Raw genomic sequence first — 20581 nt, forward strand, 5'->3', positions numbered from 1 at the left:
ACCTGAGTTTCAGAAAAATTCTTCTAAAGAGCGGTTTCTGAATTTAGTCCCATGATAACTACATAATTGCCTTACTTTGTGATCTAGAGAACCTACCACTGCTTAATGAGAGCAATGATTTCAACAGTGGCATGACTCTTATTTCTTAAAAGGACTACCCACATAAACCTTGAAAATTCATCTACAATGACGATAGTGTATTTTTTCCCAATTGTTGACTTAACCAGAACTGGTTTGAAAATATCCATGTGAATAAGACGAAGAGGATTGATAACGGTAGAGCATGACTTTGGTTTGAAGGAAGAATTAGTTTTCTTTCCCTTTTTACATGCTGATCTTTTCTTATCGTTTACAAACTGCATTTTGGGAATTCCTCCCACAAGCCGATTTACCGAGATCTTCGATATGCTATTGAAATTCAAATGCGATAATCACTTGTGCGACATCCAATTTAGATGAGATTAAGCATGAGAGAAGAAGCAGCGACGAAGAGAGTTGCTAGCAGAAAACATATCTAGAACATAGATGTCATTATGTTGATTTGCAGAGAGGACAGTTGCACTCCTTTAATCAACAACCTGTCCTTCTATCTTGTTAAAGAGAACCTCATAGCCAGTGTCATGCACTTGGCTGATTGAAATGAGATTATGTTGAAGAACTTTCACATAAGATACATTCTTGAAAACAACAAAATTGCACTTGATGTATCCATGTCCCTTTGTAACTCCTTTGACATTATCTCCATAGGTAATAGTCTGACCATCCTTCTTTATGAAGCCTTCCAGAACTGACTTGAATCCAGTCATATGCCTTAAGCAACCACTGTCTAAATACCAATTGTGCTCTTTACCCTAATACTAAAATATAGAATAAGCCCTGACACAAAAAGAAAAAATATACATATAATATACACTGACCCACTTATACTGGGTCACTCAAGAAATTAAATATATTATAACAATCATCAGGGAGACAGTTCAACAAGTTTTCCTTTTTGATCCATTCATCATTACGAGTCATGATGTTATCAACACGAATGAAATTCTTTTCAAAGGTGCACTCAGTGACTTTGTGAGAAGCATCACCACATTGATAACAAACTTTGATTCCTTGATTTTTTCCTTTAGTATTAGATTTTTTTTTTCAACCTAAGAGTCTGAAGAACTTTGATTATTTGTTTTAAGATTTGTTGTTTTAGTTTTGGAACAAGGAGTGTCATCGATGGTATGCTTATTTGCTATCTTTTCATGAGGCTTATGATGCATTGAAGAGTCATCTGAAGTAAAAGACCTTGATTGATCTTCTAGTTTAGAATTGCTAACTAAGCACTAAGGAAACATGCTAAGGATTTCGTTTACATAATAAACTTCACCATTATATATAGGAAACTTTAGCAAAGTGTTAGTGGATGGAAGAACATACTCACGATGAGAAGGTTGGTGAGAAGGATCAAGAGCAGATAATTTAGAAACACATTCGCTAATGCCATTAGAATCAGTAGAGCAATGAGTATTAATTAAAGTTTGATTTATAAAATATGAACTCACAAATCTATTCTTAAAATCTTCTTTTAAACAGTCAACTTTATAGAAGGTTTGTTTAGTTTCAACTATTTTGGTTAAGTAAACTGCACCTTCTATATCACCTCCAAGAATTTTCTCACACTGATATGGGATCTGAACATTTATATCTTGTGACATTGAAGTGAGAAGAGGCCCAATTTTTCAAAATAAGTTGAATGCTTTTAGCATAATCAACAACTTTTTCTTTTTTAGTGTAAAGAAAATTATTGGTCAGAGATATACATGTGTTTTCCCTTTTTAACACATAATAAGATTTTTCGAGAAAAGAGAGTTTTTATTTGAGTTTCTTTAAATCATGACTGAGTGCAGATTTTTCTTTATTTGAGACCAATAAATCAAAACGTAGGTGAGCAATTGTGTCATATTTCAACAGAGGAGATATTAACTAGATTCTTTACTTGATATGCTGAGGTATCGTCCCATTCTGGCTTGAAGTCCTTATCAACACGTGAAGGATCAACGTCAAGGGTTCCAACGCTGTCACGTGAAACGTCAGCGTGGGATTCAATAATCTTAGCCATGTGACACTTACCTTCATCATTTGAGGAGTTTTCCTATTCAAAACTAGATGATAAAGTGACCATCTTCTCTTGAGCATTTGAACAGTTTTGAACTAAATGATAGATAAAAAAGTGAGTGAGTTTCTAATAGTAGTTCTCATCTATACATCAAGACTCATCATCCTTTTCTCTTCCTTGTTATATCCAGGAAAATATTTCCCTTTTAGCTTACTACCAAATGCACCATCATTGGATGATTTATGCATAGCAACAATAGGACCTTTATTGATGACATCGAGCATATCAAAGTCCATGAACTCAAGAGCTTCCATGGCCTTTGATTACTCGGTAGATTTTTTTTTATCAAACAGAGGGATCTTGTTGCAGACAGTTGATTTTGGAGTGAAGGAGGTCGATATAATTACTTGAGTGTATCAAAAACCATGCTTTAATACAAATTGAAAGTTTGTATCGATTGGATACACTTCAAGTATAAATACGAAAGTAAAAGCTTAACCTAAGAAAATATATAAAGAACAAAAAGTAAATGACACATAGAGTTCTACAAATTGTTCTTTCACCAAAAAAGGGTTTTGTCATCACCAAGAGGACAGTTTGTCACAATGATGATTACGACATGAAGCCGTGTTCTGTCTACATTAGGTTTTACCCTAATGGAGATTATATACTAATCTATACCTATCAATCCAATGATTTAAGGGATTGTATCTTATCTATACTAAGAATGGATCATCATAACAAAGATACCAGATCTGCTATCTATTCTATACCTATCTATATCATTTCCTAATATACAAAAGATTACATAGAATAACTATACTATGCATTGGTGCTAATAACTTATATATGTTGGCGTTGGTAGATGAAAATACTCTGATGCTGACAGATAGTGTGGAATGTTTTATTCATCAGATCATAAAGTGTAACGTTACAATCATGAATCTGAAAAAGATACGTGGGATGGACTCGAATCCAAATACATGGTAGAGGATGCTTCTAATAAGAAGTTCCTTGTTAGTAATTTCAGTAATTACAAAATTGTAGATTCAAGGCATGTGATGGAAAAATAGAATGAAATCATGAGGATTTTGGGAGAATTTGAAGCGCACAAGATGCAAATGGATGAATCCAATTCTGTCTCAAGTGTTAATGAAGAATTTCCCACATAATGGAAGGAATTTAAGCACACTTTGAAAAACCAAAAGGAAGAGTTGTCTCTGGTATAACCTGATATTTACTTGATAATTGAAGAGAGTATTGAGGATCAAGATGGTGATAGAGGAAAGGATAAAGAAGTTCTTGAATCTTCTGTGAACATAGTGTGTAACGACCGACTTTTGAGGTATTAATTATTAATTATTTCCTAAAATTATAGTTGGGTCAAATATAGATAAAATGACTATTGTATTGGACTTAAGCAAATGGGCCAAGGATATGGGCCGCCCATAAGACGTACGTTGGGTGTAGCCTTGGCGTATGCAGGGCATAGAGGCATGCATCAGATACGGGAGGCGCACACGTACACGCATCGTACCAGGAGTACGCGCAACGTACATGAGCAAAAACCAAACCCCAATTTTTAGGGTTTAAAACATATAAATACCCCATTATAGCCACCCATGGCCTTCCTACTAGCCCCCTCACCGTTAGAAAACCGTAATACGCCTCATACTTCATTGTTGTGTGTATTTGACCTTTTTGAGATCATTTTGGTGAAGAAAAGCTTTGAAGAAGAGAAGGAGAGGTTGGAAAAGAATCCTTTGAGTACCTTGAGCTCAGGGATCTGGATTAAGCTCATCATTTGTCATCAAGAGGAGGTATAAAGCTCCTAACTTTCCTCCTCAAAGTCTAGATCTAGGGTTTTGGAAGATTTAGACCTTTTTAGGTCCAAAGATTGGATCTTGATCATGCAACTTCGATTTTGAGCTTAGGGTTGCCACCCTTAAAGCTGAATGAGTCCCTTTAGCAATAAAGTTGCATGCTTTGAGGCTTTTATGGAGCCATGCAAGAGATCTAGCCTTTTATTTGAAAGTTCATCATCATTTTTAGTGTTGGTCTCATTTGGTGGGTTGCAAGCCACCAAGTGACCAACTTTAAGGACTAGGACGAAGCATGAGACTCAAATCTATAAGTTGGACATTCTGTCTTAAGGGATTAAACCATTTTGGAAAAGATGGCTTAACAGGAGAGTACGTTGGGCGTACATGCCAGTACGCGCAACGTACAAGCCATTCAAGCAGTACGCGCTGCGTACAGATGGGTACGCCCAACGTATGCTCAGTTAGTGGTTTCTAAGTTATTGGGCCTCAGTTTGGGCCTAGCTTGTGATGGGCCTTCAGAAGCCAGTTAAGGTCCCAAGAATTAGTTTTGGCTCGGAAGAAAAGCCCATTTGAAGATTTGGGCCCAATTTAGAAAATTAGGCCATTTCGGGACTTAATGGGCCCTAGTGAGGACTAGAAAGAAGTGGGCCTAGGTCATGACCCAAATCGGATCAAAAGGGGTAAAATAGTCATTTTACCCATAGAAGAGCCATTAGTTTTTGACTAAATGTTTATTTGGTCATTATAGCCGGGGAGTAGTTGGAGTAGTCGATGGTGTGACCTTTGCACGAGTTATTCAGCAGCCTATTGAGAGGTGAGTTACCTTGCAGTAGAAGTGGGTCTACGGCCACAATGTCGGCCCACTAGTAGGATATGTTTCTTAGATGATTGTCTTTGTGATATTCATCTAGATTTGGTACTATCTGATGTGATTATATGCTACCATGATATGTTAGATGTGATAGAAGTACTAGGAGGGGATTAGTCCTCAAGTTTGGTTGTTAGGACTGAAGCGCAGGTCGGGCACCCCAGATATGCCTGGAAATATGATTATGTAATGATATTATGTGGTAGTAGTAGGAAGTGAAATAGTCCTCGTATTTTGGTTGTTAGGACCGAAGGGTTGGTCAGCACCGCAGAATGGCTTGACATGGGTAGGTTAGCACTCTAGAATGGCTTAACATGGGTAGGTCGGCACCCCAGAATGGCCTGATCGGGTAGGTCGGGCACCCTGCAAATGCCCGGCAGTATGTATGTTATATTATTGTATGGTACATGGTATGATGGGGGAACTCACTAAGCTTCGTGCTTACAATTTTCAGTTTTGTTTCAGGTACCTCTTCAATGAAGGGGAAGGAGCCGACGCCGTAGCAGCACATCACACTCACACATGATTTCCGCATTGAGTTTTTTGGGATTGTACTCTGATTTTTATTACTATTGATGAGATGGTTTTGAGACACGTTGTTACAGTTTTATAAATTGATTTGACATTGGTAATGTTTTTGGTAAACTATTGTAAGAGTTACTTAATTAAAAATGAAACTTTTGGCCTTGAAAATCGGGATGTTAGAAGTTGGTATCAGTGTCTTAGTTTGAGGGATTCGGGCATGCTCTTGAGTGTTTCTGGACTCAAATTAAGGACTCGGTATGAAATTTTCAGAAAAAGAAAATCATTTTTATAAAAAAAAAAGTTTGAAAAGAGAAAGGAATTTTGAAAAAGAATAAGATGTGTGATGTGTGAGATCAGCCAAGATCAAGTAAGTTTTCCCCAAGATACCCATGCATGTTATGTTATGATATGTTACGATTATGAGAACTGGATGCTAGATTAGGGCTAAGGATCTAGGAAGGGTGCCTTGTATGCCTATTATATGTGTTTGAGAAGTGCATGCTAGATTAGGACTAAGGATCTAGGAGGATGTCTTATGTGCCTCTTATGTATATAAGCTTTACGAGTTACATGCAAGTATAGATTCCTGAGTAGGGGATAGAGCAGTATTATTTGATTATATAGTTAGGTTTCCATTTCGTCTGAATGCTACTTGCTTTTTGCTTTGTGGGACTCTGAATAATGGGAGTTAGCCATTAGGTGAATACATTAAGTCACATGTGATCAGGGTTGAATAATCTCAGAGTGCTAGATCTAGCCCAATTGTGCAGCTCTCGTTTGAGTCTAATCGTTGTAGGGACGAGTCCTTTACTCGAAGGATTATCTAAGCCTCGTCACATGTGATGGTATTCAAGTAGTGGCTAATTGGCACTATGAGGCTACCTTCAGTAGCTGAGGACTGAGTTCGGGTTGGAGGCTACCCTAGGGCAAGCCTAGGATGAGAGTAGTGCTGGGAGCAGCAGTAGTAGTAAAGGACTTGGTGAAGTCGAAGAAATCCTTGAGGAAAGTATGGGTGCATATAGAAGGTAGTATGAGCCCGTACTACTGAAAGCAGAGGATCCGTACTCGAGTCAAGGAGGACCGAGAAAGAACCTGGAAATTTGTAGAGTGTATGATACCTCCCGAGGTTTATGTATGATTATGACAGTTATGTGTTATGTTTCAGAATGGCGATGATCACACGTCACAGAGGAGGAGGTTCAGGGTCAGGATCAGGTGCTGAGCCAGTTGGTGAGGGACAACGTGAGTTCATTGCTTCTGAGATCACGAGAGGTATCCTTGAGTCGACCCCAGTGATTTTTGGGTCGATCAAGGAAGGGGTCATTGAGTTGATGGAGGATCGCCTCAGGGCATTCAGGAGCGATATGGCAATCAGTCAGTCAGGATCACGCACACTGTGCTTCAAGGACTTCAGGAGCAGTGGTGCGCCAGATTTCCATGGGGCTAAGGACCCTATCATAGCCAGGAGATGGATTGTAGACATTGAGTCTACACAGTAGACGACCTTTTGCCCTGAGGGGTTGAAGGTGCGATATGTTGTAGGTTGTTTGAGAGATCGGGCCAGGGATTGGTGGGAGTCGGTTGGTGACTCATTGGGAGCCTCGGCGATTGAGGCTATGACTTGGTTAGACTTTGTGACCAGGTTTAGGTCTGAGTTTGCGCCAGCTGTGGAGCTTCAGCAGCTGGCAGAGAGTTTCTTGATATGAGGAAGACGACGGAGTCAGTGGCGGAGATTACCACCAAGTTTCGGGAGAGGGCATTGTTGGTGCCCCAATATGCGGGAGATGAGGAGATGCGGAAAACCCGCTATCATGATATGTTCAGGCCAGATATCCGGGAGCATGTCAGCTTCTCAGCATGCCCAACCATGGATTCCATGATTGCCAAGGCGAGGGAGAGGGAGATAGAATCGGAACACCTTAGGAAGTGGAAGGCGGAGGAGGGACAGGTTATTGGGGGCTTCAGGAAAAATCCCAAGGGATCGGACACTAGGCTGAAGGGCCAGTCGGGCTAGGGCCGCTGCAGGAAATGCGGCAGGCCGCATTAGGGGGCTTCTAGATTGGGATCATCGGGTTGCTATAAGTGCGACAAGTCTGGGCACTTTGGTATGGATTGTACTGCCCCTGCCCCCAACTTTCATACATCAGACCTGATTTGCTTTCATTGCAATCAGAGGGGCCATAAAAAGGCCAACTGCCCTCAGTTGACAGCAACAACGACACTCAAGGCGCCAGCTCCAGCGACCCTACGGATCACGGATGGTCGGCAGGGCAAGACAGATGCTCTAGTGATGAGGAGCGAAGACTTCCAACTGACTACCGAGGAGGCACGCATTGTACCCGATGTGGTGACATGTACGATTTCTTCTCCCTAGCATTTATTCTATGTTGCTTGTGTTATTGATGTTCCTTGTGATATGTCTTGTTTAGGATCGTTCCATGTGAACGGTATCCCAGTTTAGGTGCTGTTTGATTTGGGTGCTACCCGATCAATTTTCTCCCTTGCGCTTAGCAAGTGGTTCCTTGAGTATTCGGGCATGTTGGATTTCCCTCTAGAGGTTGAGATTGCAAGCGATCGATCAGTGCGAGCATCATAGGTTTTCAGGGATTGTGTTTTGAGATTGTTCGAGGAGCGCTACCTGGTAGACTTGGTTCCCATACCTTTGCGGGGGAACAAGGTTATTATAGGCATGGATTGGCTAAGCCCCAATGGGGCGGTGATCAACTACACGCAACAGTTGGTTCAGATCAGGACCCCGAGTGGGGGAGAGCTGGCGACTCAGGGTGAAAGGCCACAACATGGACCAGTGCTATGTTCAGTAGCGAAGGCGAGGCGCTATCTTCAGCAGGGTTGCGTTGGGTATGTCACCTATGTCATGGTTACCTGGGAGAAGGGTAAGACGATGGTGACAGATGTTCTGGTGGTGCAAGATTACACAGATGTATTCTTAGTGGAGTTGCTTGGGATACCTCTAGAGTGACAAGTGGAGTTCAGGATTGACCTAGTCCTTGGTGCAACTCCGATAGCCAAGGCACCATATCGGTTGGCTCCTCCCGAGATGCAGGAGTTGTCTACACAGTTGTAGGAGCTGCTAGACAAGGGTTTTATCAGGCAGATTAGTTCACCATGGGGAGCCCCGATCTGTTTGTAAAGAAGAAGGTCAGGTCGCACTTCATGTGCATAGACTACTGGGAGCTGAACAAAGTGACGGTGCAGAACCGTTACCCACTCCCAAGGATAGATGATTTGTTCGATCAACTTCAGGGAGCATCTTGGTTCTCCAAGATTGAGCTACGGTCAAGATATCACCAGATGCGGGTCAGAGATGATGATGTGCAGAAGACCGCTTTTAGGACCCTTTATGGTCATTATGAGTTTGTGGTGATGCCGTTTGGGCTGACCAATGCTCCAGCCGCATTGATGGACCTCATGAATCGCGTGTGCAGGACGATGCTTGATCGGTTTATAATAGTATTCGTTGACGATATCTTGGTTTACTCTAAGACTCAGGAGCAACATGAGGAGCACCTGAGAGAGGTGGTAGAGACACTGAGGACAGAGAGACTTTTCGCGAAGTTCTCCAAGTGCGAGTTCCGGTTGTGCGAGGTGTAGTTTCTTGGACACCTCGTCAACCAGAAGGGTATTTTGGTAGATCTGGCCAAGGTAGAGGCCGTGATACAGTGGGAGATCCCGAAGTCTCCATCCGAGATTCGAAGCTTCCTAGGTTTGGCAACGTATTATAGGAGATTCATCCAGAATTTCTCCAAGATAGCATTTCCGCCGACCTGACTAATCAAGAAGTTGGCGGTGCTTCTTTGGGTTCCTGAGCAACAGACAGCCTTTGAGACGCTCAGGCAGTGACTGTGTGAGGCACCGATTCTTACCCTGCCAGAGGGAATAGATGACTTTGTAGTCTACTGTGACGCTTCGATTATAGGTATGGGAGCATTGTTGATGCAGCGGGGGCACGTGATAGCTTATGCCCGGAGATAGTTGAAGCCTCATGAGGCTAACTACCCGACGCATGATTTGAAGCTGGGGGCATTGGTGTTTGCCCTCAAGATTTGGCGGCATTACCTCTACGGGGTCCGATGTACCATCTACACAGACGACAAATGTTTGAGGTACCTCATGGAACAGCCAAATCTAAACATGAGGCAGTGTCGGTTGTTAGATGTGGTAAAGGGTTACGACTGTGAGATCCTTTACCACTCGGGCAAGGCCAATGTGGTGGCAGATGCCCTGAGCCACAAGGCATTAGCGGCTCCGATCAGAGACATCTATTTGAGGATGACAGTGATGAATCCACTGCGGGAGCAGATTAGAGAGGCGCAGGTCGAGGGCCTGAAGGGGGAGCATCAGAAGTGTGAGAGGATTGTGGGCCGATTAGCTTCGTTTAATTATGATAGCCGAGGATTGTTGACCCTGCATGTGAGGGTCTAGGTACCGTACTTGGGCGGAGTATGGTAGGTGTTGATGGATGAGGCCCACAAGTCTCGGTTCTCCAGTCATCCAGGGGCGACAAAGATGTACAAAGATCTTTGACCCGATTACTGGTGGCGCTGCATGAAGCGGGACGTAGCTTGGTACGTGGAGAGATGGCTGACCTGCAGGAAGGTCAAGGCGGAGCACCAGATGCCTCACGACAAGATGCAGCTGTTAGACATTCCCGTGTGGAAATCGGAGGATATCACCATCAATTTCATTACTAAGCTTCCCAGGACCGCACGTGGGGTCTATTCATTTTGGGTCATAGTGGATCGGTTGACCAAGAGTGCTCATTTCATATTGATCCAGGAGAGCATATGAGTCGAGAAGCTGGCCGAGATTTATGTGCGAGAGATAGTGGCACATCATGGAGTGCCTGTCTCGTTGGTGTCAAACCGAGATGTCCGTTTTACTTCCAGGTTTTGGAAGCGGTTCCACGAAGAGATGGGTACTCGTCTCCATTTCAACACCGCTTTCCACCCTCATACGGACGACCGAAGTGAGAGGACGATTCAGATTTTAGAGGACATGCTACGCGCATACGTGTGGCAACCCGATATTTCAACTCTTTGTAACGACCAAAATGGGTCAACTATTGTAACCACTTCTGAGTAATAAAATTTACTTTCATAATAAAATGTACAAATAAGTTCTATTTAATTTCCTTCTATGATTAAATGTCTTTGAACCATGATCGTACGTGAAAAGAACGCCCAAATCCGACTTCATATAGCGAAGTTATGATTTTTCCAAGTTCGGCTTAGCAATAGACAGCTAAAAACTCGAATCGGAAATCGAGCGACTTTTGACCGGAATGACCTAAACGAGAATCGAAGGTCTCGACAATGGTATTCCAGCGGTAAAAAGTCTGGCAAAAACCGACATCAGATAAAGAAGTTATGAATTTTCAAAGAAATTCCTTAAACACGATGGGTTTTTAATAAATAATAAAAAAAATAATTTTGGAATTTGCCGATGGAGTCTAAACGAAAGTTGTAGAGCGTAGTCTCACCTACGCGAGGATATAAAGATCATCGAAAACGGAGTTCGTATGAAGAAGATATGAATTTTTGAAGTTTATTAAATAAATTAATTATTTATTTTAATCAAAATTCGGATATTATCCGAAGGGGAGTCAGCGTCCTCATCCGAGGTACGCGCTGCGTACTCCTGTACGCCCCGCGTAACCGAGAGGATTGGCCTCTGATCGTCCACGTCGCGCTATCCGAAGGAACCGACCCGTCCGACCCATCCGAAGCCCCGACCCGTCCGACCCGCCGTCCCATCCGACCCGCGTACCCAGCAACCCGTCCCATCCGAGCCGAGGCAGTCGAGGCTTCGGTCATGCATGACGTATGCGTACGCGCTGCGTACGAGCGTACGCCCCGCGTACCGAGGCAGACCAGCCTTACTATAAATAGGATGCGAGGGTTTCCAAAGAAAGGGCTCGTTTCTCTTCTCTCTCTCTCAACTTTGCCTCGTTTTCCGTGTCCGTTCAAACCCGAAGCTCTGGTCTTTTTGGCTCAAGTCCTGAAGGTCGATTTTACTCTCGAGATTCCCGAGAATCCCGAGAAAAATCCGTTTCCCGAGACGAAACTCTGCCCGGTTTTCCATCTCGCTATCTTCAAACTTTCAAGTGAGTTTCATACCCCTTAATCAACCGTTTTAATTATTCTAAATACTTTTATATGCTTTCAAGGGGGGATTACAAGTAAAACACACGAGTATTATCATGTGTTACATAAAGAAACTCTTTTATATACTGTTATATATTCAAATCACATGCGATTTATAAACCTTTAAGGAACTTTTATATATATATAACATATGTTACAATAGCATTTTATCTTTTAAAATATAAAGTTGTTGTAATGCATGTATAAACTAAACTATTCTTAGATTATTCTTTTCTATCTTAGACTCTACACCAAAAATCTATGCTTTCATAAACAAGTGATTCTTTTTCTAGGTATTTCTAAACAAACAAGACACACTTTTTGAAAACTATAATAGGTATAGTTTACGAACAGATTTCTAACTCTTATGTACTAGAAACATATATTTCAAGAAGTTTACTTTCGTATACAAGAACAAACGTAACATTTTAACAAGTAGATCTATTTTTATACCACGGTTTTGTGAGACACTAACTTCATGTACGTTCGAGTACACATTTCAAGTCCTGTATTATATACCAGAATCCCTTGGAGGGGGAGCATGGTGTTTGTGTATAGATCTATACGGGCTTGACAACCCGCGCCCTGACTGTTAGCTGCAGTCCACCGTTTGGGGTGACAAACGTCATAACATTCCAACGCCTGAAGAACGTTTTGTATAGGCATTCAGAGTCAATAGTATGGTTATAAAACTCACAAGGGGTATTAAAAATGCATTGATTTACAAGGTTTTCAATCTCATTGGTTATTTTACATTTACATACATTTTGGAAACAAACATTGGTCTCGAGTGAAGGCTACTTTTATACTAGTAGAAAATATAGGATTTTCTAAACACAAACAAACAAAGATAAAACATTTCATTTCATTCAAACATTGTCACTTAAATACTTATGAAATTCACCAGCTTAAATGCTGATCTACTCTTTCAAAATTACTTGTATGTCCCAGGAAATCAGTAAATTTTAGGTATTCATTTCGCTTTTGATGAAGGGATGCTGCGGCGCCAGTTTAATCTCGTATTTTTGACATCATATTGTAATTAAGTTATGAACATGTAACTTTTGACAAATGTAAACTTTCAATTATATATATGATGGTTGTATTGCGTTCTTTACTATGTATTCATTTGTTACGCTACCACATGAAGTCATCCGCCCCCGAATGTTTCCGCCGTTCAGGTTTGGGGGTGTGACAGATTGGTATCAAAGCAATGTTTATAGTGAACTAAGTATATCGAACCACATAAGATATACAAACTATAAATGCTAAAGGGACTAATACTCTCTGACAAAACAAATTTTCTTTTTACACTTAAGCAGCATTTCGTTCAACTTAAATTGATAGTTCATTTAAGTACAATTACATGCATACCACAAACTATTTTCATGTTATACAACTATACAAGTATTTAGACAAGTTGACACTACGATTGAGACTCGATATATGTAATCAGATTTTGGACAAATATAGCGTGATCAACTATATTTGCCCAAGATTGGACCAACGTATATCGAGGAATGATCGTAGTAAGCAACAAGTCAAACCTTACCAAACCATTACAAGAATCAAACACAAGAGCTTAAATACTATAGGAGTATTTGCTATCTAAACTAGTTTAACTTACATGTTTTACATGTTCCGACTTTATTCAATTCTTATAACCCTATTTCTCGTACAGTCAAATGGCTAGATTTCACCACCCTGGCGACCCCTACTTTCCCAACCAAGGCAACGGAGGATGGATCGAAGATGATCCCGAAGAGGACGAGGAACCCATAGAAGTGGGTGATGACTCCGGTACCGACTCAGAGCCAGAAGTTATCGATCCACCACCCATTCAACCTCCCGTCTTCGTAAGGAACTTTCAAGGTCCGACTCCCGTCTGGGGAAGTCACCTCCACCATTGGAGCCAACAGCAAAACCTACGCCCTCCCTACGGCATGTGTCGGGACTTCTATGATGTCCGCGGCGGAGGTTCGGCTGATCGAGCACTCCCGATAATGGTGGGTAAATTAGCCAATCAGTCCTATCAGTCGGGAGTACAAGCTAGTCGACTCCGGGATATCAACGTGGAAGTGCAGGTTCACACTTCTGACATCCGTAGGCTGGACAAGATGCAAGACAACGCTCAATTCCAAACCGAAGCGTTTCAAGCGCAAATGATTGCAGCCCTCGCTGAACTAAGGGAACAACAAGCCGCTTTCGATAGGCGTCTAATGGAGTCAAAGCAATCAGATGCGGAGTCAAGCTCCAAGCGCAACCTTCGATGCAAGTAGTGCTTGTCAAGGACTCAAATTTTGTTATAGCTTAGGACCTCGGCTAAAAGTCTTTAAATTTCTCGAACTTTGTAATCGGAGACCCTTATAGGGGTCAAATTTTCATGATCGTTGTAACAACTTTTATATTAATATAAGTGGCACTATTACTACTATGTTGAGTATTTCGTTCGAACCTTGAATGGTCTTTGTGAACCCAAATACTTGTTTCATACCTTCAGTCTTACAAATAACTTTCATTCTTCTATTTTAAGACTCGTACTATCATCTGTTGTTGAGCTATAGCGATTTAGTTCATGAGACACATACATTTTCCATTCTATGAAATTCTTATCCTTGTCTTTTCAATCTATAGTTGAAGGATGCCTCCGCGTAGGAATCCAAGGCGAAACAACGGTGAGGAAGCACCTATACCACCACCACCTCCACCACCCCAATTTGATGCTGTAATGTTTCAAGCAGCAGTCACCGCAGCGGTGGCAGCTGCCATGTCACAGATCAATAACTCAAGTGCTAATGGCTCTGGATCTGGCACACACCCATTCAACCATGGCGAGAGTCATGGACCACCTCGAGAATGCACCTATAAGGACTTCACTAATGCCAAGCCCCGGATGTTTTATGGTACTGGTGGTGTGATGGCCCTAAGGCAGTGGATTGAAAGGACGGAGGCAGTCTTTGAAATCTGCTCCTGCCCCGAGCACAACAAGGTCAAATTTGCAACTTTCACCCTTCTCGATAAAGCTTTAACTTGGTGGAATGGCCACGTTAAAGTACTTACCCTAATCGTGGCAAACTCCATAAGCTGGGAGAGCTTGAAGGCCATGATGATGAGAGAATACTGCCCACAGGGAGAGATTCAAAAGCTTGAACACGAGTTATGGACTCTCGGAATGGTGGGTACCGACATCGCTACTTATACCAACAGATTCTGCGAACTGGCAATCCTTTCTCCAGATATGATTGCTCCCGAGAGCAAGAAGATAGAAAGGTGCATTTGGGGACTGACGCCCCAAATGCGATCAAGCGTGTTAGCGTCTAAACCTGACACCTTTGAAAGTGCTAAGGAACTGGCACAATCTCTGATCGACTACGGAGGTCATCAGAACTCAACCACTTCTGCACCAGCACCACAGAAAAGAAACAACAACAACAACAACTACTACAACAACAACAGCAACAACAACAACAATGGCAGGAAGAGAGCGTGGATTAAAGGGAAGGGTGGGTCTTCCCAAGAATCCGCAAAGAAACAGCTGGTTTCAGTAAATGTTGCCATCGTACCTACTACAGCCCCTACAAATACCTACCCAACAAAGCCTTATATAGGTAACCTCCCAAAATGCACCAAATGCAATTACCACCACCATGGACCTTGTCGAGATATGCAGTGCGCCAACTGCAGCAGGAAAGGACACACAGCCCGTTTCTGCAAGGAACCCGCAAAGCCGATCACTCAAATTCCCGGTGCGGGTGTAGGGCAGGCTTGCTACGGTTGTGGCGAGGTGGGCCACTACAAGAGAAACTGTCCTAAGGCAGCAGGCACCGGAGGTGTGGGACGAGTTTTGGCAATAGGCCACGACGAAGCTGTAGCTGACCCAACTATAGTTGCTGGTACGTTCCTTCTCGATAATTCATACGCATGCATATTATTCGATAGTGGAGCAGAGAGAAGCTTCGTGAGTAAAAACTTTATTCATTTACTTAAACCTAAACCTAGCAAGTTAGAAAAATCATTCACTGTAGAGATGGCCAATGGAAAAACCGAAAACACAAATTGCATATACATGGGCTGTACGTTAACATTAGACGGCCATTCTTTCCCAATCAATCTCATGCCGGTTCAAATTAAAAGTTTCGACGTCATAGTCGGCATGGATTGGTTGAGTCTTCTTCGCGCCGACATCATGTGCTTTGAGAAAGCAGTCCGTCTTAACCTCCCTAACAACGAAACATTAGTTATCTACGGCGACAAATCTAGTACAAACCTTCGCATCATTTCGTGCATCCAAGCTCGAAAGTGCTTGCGGAAGGATTGTCGAGCATTCCTAGCGCACATCGTTGATACAAGTCAAGAACTGAAGGACATCAAGAGCATCTCGGTAGTACACGACATCCCAATATCTTTCCAGAAGAACTACCAGGATTACCACCGCAACGCCAAGTCGAGTTCAGAATCGACTTAATTCCAGGAGCTACCCCAGTAGCGAAGTCGCCTTATCGTCTTGCACCAGCAGAGATGCAGGAACTTTCCAGTCAACTTAATGAACTCCTTCACAAAGGGTTCATAAGACCAAGTTTCTCACCTTGGGGAGCACCGGTCTTGTTTGTAAAGAAGAAAGACGGATCGTTCCGTATGTGCATCGACTACAGAGAGCTGAACAAACTTACTGTCAAGAACCGCTATCCTCTACCCCGTATCGACGACCTATTCGATCAACTTCAAGCGGCGAACTACTTCTCCAAAATAGACCTGCGATCCGGATATCACCAATTACGAGTTCTAGAGGGGGACATTCCAAAGACAGCCTTCCGAACTCGTTATGGACACTATGAATTCGTGGTGATGCCGTTCGGATTAACCAATGCACCAGCAGTATTTATGGACCTAATGAAGAGGGTATGCCGCCCTTACTTGGATCAGTTCGTCATCGTCTTTATCGATGATATACTTATCTACTCTCGAAGTGAGGAAGAGCATAGTCAACACCTACGAAAGGTCCTAGAAACACTACGAACGGAGAAACTCTATGCGAAGTTCTCTAAATGCGAATTTTGGATTCGAAGAGTCGAATTTTTAGGTCACGTTGTTAGCGAGAAAGGTATACATGTGGACCCCTCCAAAATTAAGGCTATTGAGAAATGGTCGGCACCAAAGACACCTACAGAAATTCGTAAATTTCTAGGTCTAGCTGGCTACTATCGCAGATTCATAAAGAACTTTTCGAGCATTGCGAAACCTCTTACTTCATTAACCCAGAAAGGTGTGGCCTTTGACTGGGAAGCGAAACAAGAGAAGGCATTCCAGACACTAAAGCAGGCCTTGTGCACCGCACCGATACTATCCCTCCCCGAAGGGATAGAAGACTTCGTAGTGTATTGCGATGCTTCAAATCAAGGACTTGGTTGTGTTCTTATGCAGAGAGGGAAGGTTATCGCTTATGCCTCCCGACAGCTTAAGACACACGAGGTGAACTATACGACACACGACCTCGAGTTAGGAGAAGTGGTATTTGCTCTGAAGATCTGGAGGCACTACTTATACGGAACGAAGAGTACTATTTTCACCGATCACAAGAGCCTTCAACACATTTTCGATCAAAAGGAACTCAACATGCGACAACGACGATGGGTTGAGTTACTGAATGACTACAAATGCGAAATTCGTTATCATCCTGGCAAGGCCAACGTAGTAGCCGACGCCCTCAGTCGAAAGGAATACACTGGTCGGAGGGTCAAATCTCTGACCATGACTATCCATTCCCACTTATCCACACAAATTAAGGAAGCACAAATGGAAGCTTTGCAACCTGAAAATGTGGCGGGTGAATCCCTGCGAGGAATGAGAAGAATTTAGAGGTCAAGGGTGGCGGAGCCTACTATCTCATGGACCGAATCTGGACCCCAAAACATGGTGGTTTCAGAAACGTAGTCATGACCGAGGCTCACAACTCAAGAGATTCCGTTCACCCGGGTTCAGATAAAATGTATCTGGATCTTAAGAAACTGTACTGGTGGCCTAACATGAAAGCAGAAATTGCTACCTTCGTGAGTAAATGTCTTACTTGCGCTAAGGTTAAGGTCGAGTATCAGAAACCGTCAGGACTACTACAACAACCAGAGATACCAGAATGGACATGGGAGCGGATTACTATGGACTTCATAACCAAGTTACCCAAGACGACAAGTGGACTCGATACCATATGGGTCATTGTCGACAGATTGACCAAATCCGCACATTTCCTACCCATCAAGGAGACTGACAAAATGGAGTAGCTTACAAGAACTTACTTAAGGGAAGTAGTGCGACTGCATGGTGTTCCGATATCCATTATCTCCGATCGAGATAGTAGATTCACTTCAAGATTCTGGCAGTCACTACAAAGTTCCCTGGGAACTAGGCTAGACATGAGTACAGCCTACCACCCACAGACAGACGGACAAAGTGCGAGAACAATACAAACTTTAGAAGACATGCTGAGAGCCTGCATGATTGACTTTGGAAAGGCATGGGATATTCATTTACCCCTTGTCGAATTTTCATACAACAATAGTTATCATACAAGCATAAAGGCTGCTCCGTTTGAAGCCCTCTATGGTCGAAAGTGCAGATCCCCTCTGTGCTGGACTGAAGTTGGCGATACCTAGTTAGCTAGAGGAAGAGTTCCTGAAAGCACTCTCACAGGTCCGGAGATCATACGTGAAACAACAGAGAAGATCGTTCAGATTCGTGAACGATTGAAAGCCTCAAGAGACCGACAGAAAAGCTACGCTGACCAAAGGAGGAAACCTTTGGAATTCCAGGTAGGAGACCACGTCTTGTTAAAGGTCTCACCGTGGAAGGGTTTAATACGATTTGGAAAGCATGGGAAACTAAATCCAAGATACATAGGGCCTTTCGAGATTCTTGCCAGAATCGGCCCTATGGCTTACAAGCTTAACCTACCGCGCGAACTTAGTAACATCCATCCAACCTTCCACGTCTCAAACTTGAAAAAGTGTCTGTCCGACGAGACTCTTGTTATTCCACTCGACGAGATCAAGATCAACGAGAGCCTCAACTTTGTGGAAGAACCAGTAGAAATCATGGACCGAGAGATCAAACAAACAAAACAAAGTCGCATACCCATCGTGAACGTTCGCTGGAACGCCAAGCGGGGATCAGATGAAACAAAAGTACCCTCATCTCTTTCATGTTCACTAGTATCTTTACTACTTTAAATTTCGGGACGAAATTCTCTCTAACGGGGGGATGATGTGGCAACCCGATATTTCAACTCTTTGTAACGACCAAAATGGGTCAACTATTGTAACCACTTCTGAGTAATAAAATTTACTTTCATAATCAAATGTACACATAAGTTCTATTTAATTTCCTTCTATGATTAAATGTCTTTGAACCATGATCGTACGTGAAAAGAACGCCCAAATCCGACTTCATATAGCGAAGTTATGATTTTTCCAAGTTCGGCTTAGCAACAGACAGCTAAAAACTCGAATCGGAAATCGAGCGACTTTTGACCGGAATGACCTAAATGAGAATCGAAGGTCTCGACAATGGTATTCCAGCGGTAAAAAGTCTGGCAAAAACCGACATCAGATAAAGAAGTTATGAATTTTCAAAGAAATTCCTTAAACACGATGGGTTTTTAATAAATAATAAAAAAAAATTTTGGAATTTGCCGACAGATTCTAAACGAAAGTTGTAGAGCGTAGTCTCACCTACGCGAGGATATAAAGACCATCGAAAACGGAGTTCGTATGAAGAAGATATGAATTTTTGAAGTTTAATAATTAAATTAATTATTTATTTTAATCAAAATTCGGATATTATCCGAAGGGGAGTCAGCGTCCTCATCCGAGGTACGCGCTGTGTACTCCTGTACGCCCCGCGTAACCGAGAGGATTGGCCTCTGATCGTCCACGTCGTGCTATCCGAAGGAACCGACCCGTCCGACCCATCCGAAGCCCCGACCCGTCCGACCCGCCGTCCCATCCGACCCGCGTACCCAGCAACCCGTCCCATCTGAGCCGAGGCAGTCGAGGCTTCGGTCATGCATGACGTATGCGTACGCGCTGCGTACGAGCGTACACCCCGCGTACCGAGGCAGACCAGCGTTACTATAAATAGGATGCGAGGGTTTCCAAAGAAAGGGCTCATTTCTCTTCTCTCTCTCTCTCAACTTTGCCTCGTTTTCCGTGTCCGTTCAAACCCGAAGCTCTGGTCTTTTTGGCTCAAGTCCCGAAGGTCGATTTTACTCCCGAGATTCCCGAGAATCCCGAGGAAAATCCGTTTCCCGAGACGAAACTCTACCCGGTTTTCCATCTCGCTATCTTCAAACTTTCAAGTGAGTTTCATAACCCTTAATCAACCGTTTTAATTATTCTAAATACTTTTATATGCTTTCAAGGGGGGGATTACAAGTAAAACACACGAGTATTATCGTGTGTTACATAAAGAAACTCTTTTATATACTGTTATATATTCAAATCACATGCGATTTATAAACCTTTAAGGAACTTTTATATATATATAACATATGTTACAATAGCATTTTATCTTTTAAAATATAAAGTTGTTGTAATGCATGTATAAACTAAACTATTCTTAGATTATTCTTTTCTATCTTAGACTCTACACCAAAAATCTATGCTTTCATAAACAAGTGATTCTTTTTCTAGGTATTTCTAAACAAACAAGACACACTTTTTGAAAACTATAATAGGTATAGTTTACGAACAGATTTCTAACTCTTATGTACTAGAAACATATATTTCAAGAAGTTTACTTTCGTATACAAGAACAAACGTAACATTTTAACAAGTAGATCTGTTTTTATACCACGGTTTTGTAAGACACTAACTTCATGTACGTTCGAGTACACATTTCAAGTCCTGTATTATATACCAGAATCCCTTGGAGGGGGAGCATGGTGTTTGTGTATAGATCTATACGGGCTTGACAACCCGCACACTGACTGTTAGCTGCAGTCCACCGTTTGGGGTGACAAACGTCATAACATTCCAACGCCTGAAGAACGTTGTGTATAGGCATTCAGAGTCAATAGTATGGTTATAAAACTCACAAGGGGTATTAAAAA

General features: G+C 42.4%; 1 protein-coding gene across 1 annotated transcript; it reads right to left on the bottom strand.

Moving 5' to 3' along the window:
- Positions 1 to 566: 566 nt before the first annotated feature.
- Positions 567 to 2415, bottom strand: LOC111887229 (uncharacterized). The gene is made up of 3 exons (XM_023883395.1): positions 2251 to 2415; positions 2116 to 2196; positions 567 to 851 (listed from the first exon to the last, which is right to left on the bottom strand). Exons 1-3 carry the CDS (start codon positions 2413 to 2415, stop codon positions 567 to 569), a joined length of 531 nt encoding a protein of 176 aa, XP_023739163.1.
- Positions 2416 to 20581: the final 18166 nt, after the last annotated feature.

Source organism: Lactuca sativa, chromosome 5 (genome assembly GCF_002870075.4).
Source record: "Lactuca sativa cultivar Salinas chromosome 5, Lsat_Salinas_v11, whole genome shotgun sequence".
NCBI lineage: Eukaryota > Viridiplantae > Streptophyta > Magnoliopsida > Asterales > Asteraceae > Lactuca > Lactuca sativa.

Bases quoted from the DNA above. Each gene is read 5' to 3' on its own strand.
- LOC111887229 (XM_023883395.1), bottom strand. From the start codon at position 2,415: ATGGAAGCTCTTGAGTTCATGGACTTTGATATGCTCGATGTCATCAAT. The intron at 2,197-2,250 runs GTATAGATGAGA...TCTATCATTTAG, and splicing joins AAAGGATGATGAGTCTTGAT to TTCAAAACTGTTCAAATGCT. The intron at 852-2,115 runs GTAAGTGTCACA...TTTTAGTATTAG, and splicing joins AAACTCCTCAAATGATGAAG to GGTAAAGAGCACAATTGGTA.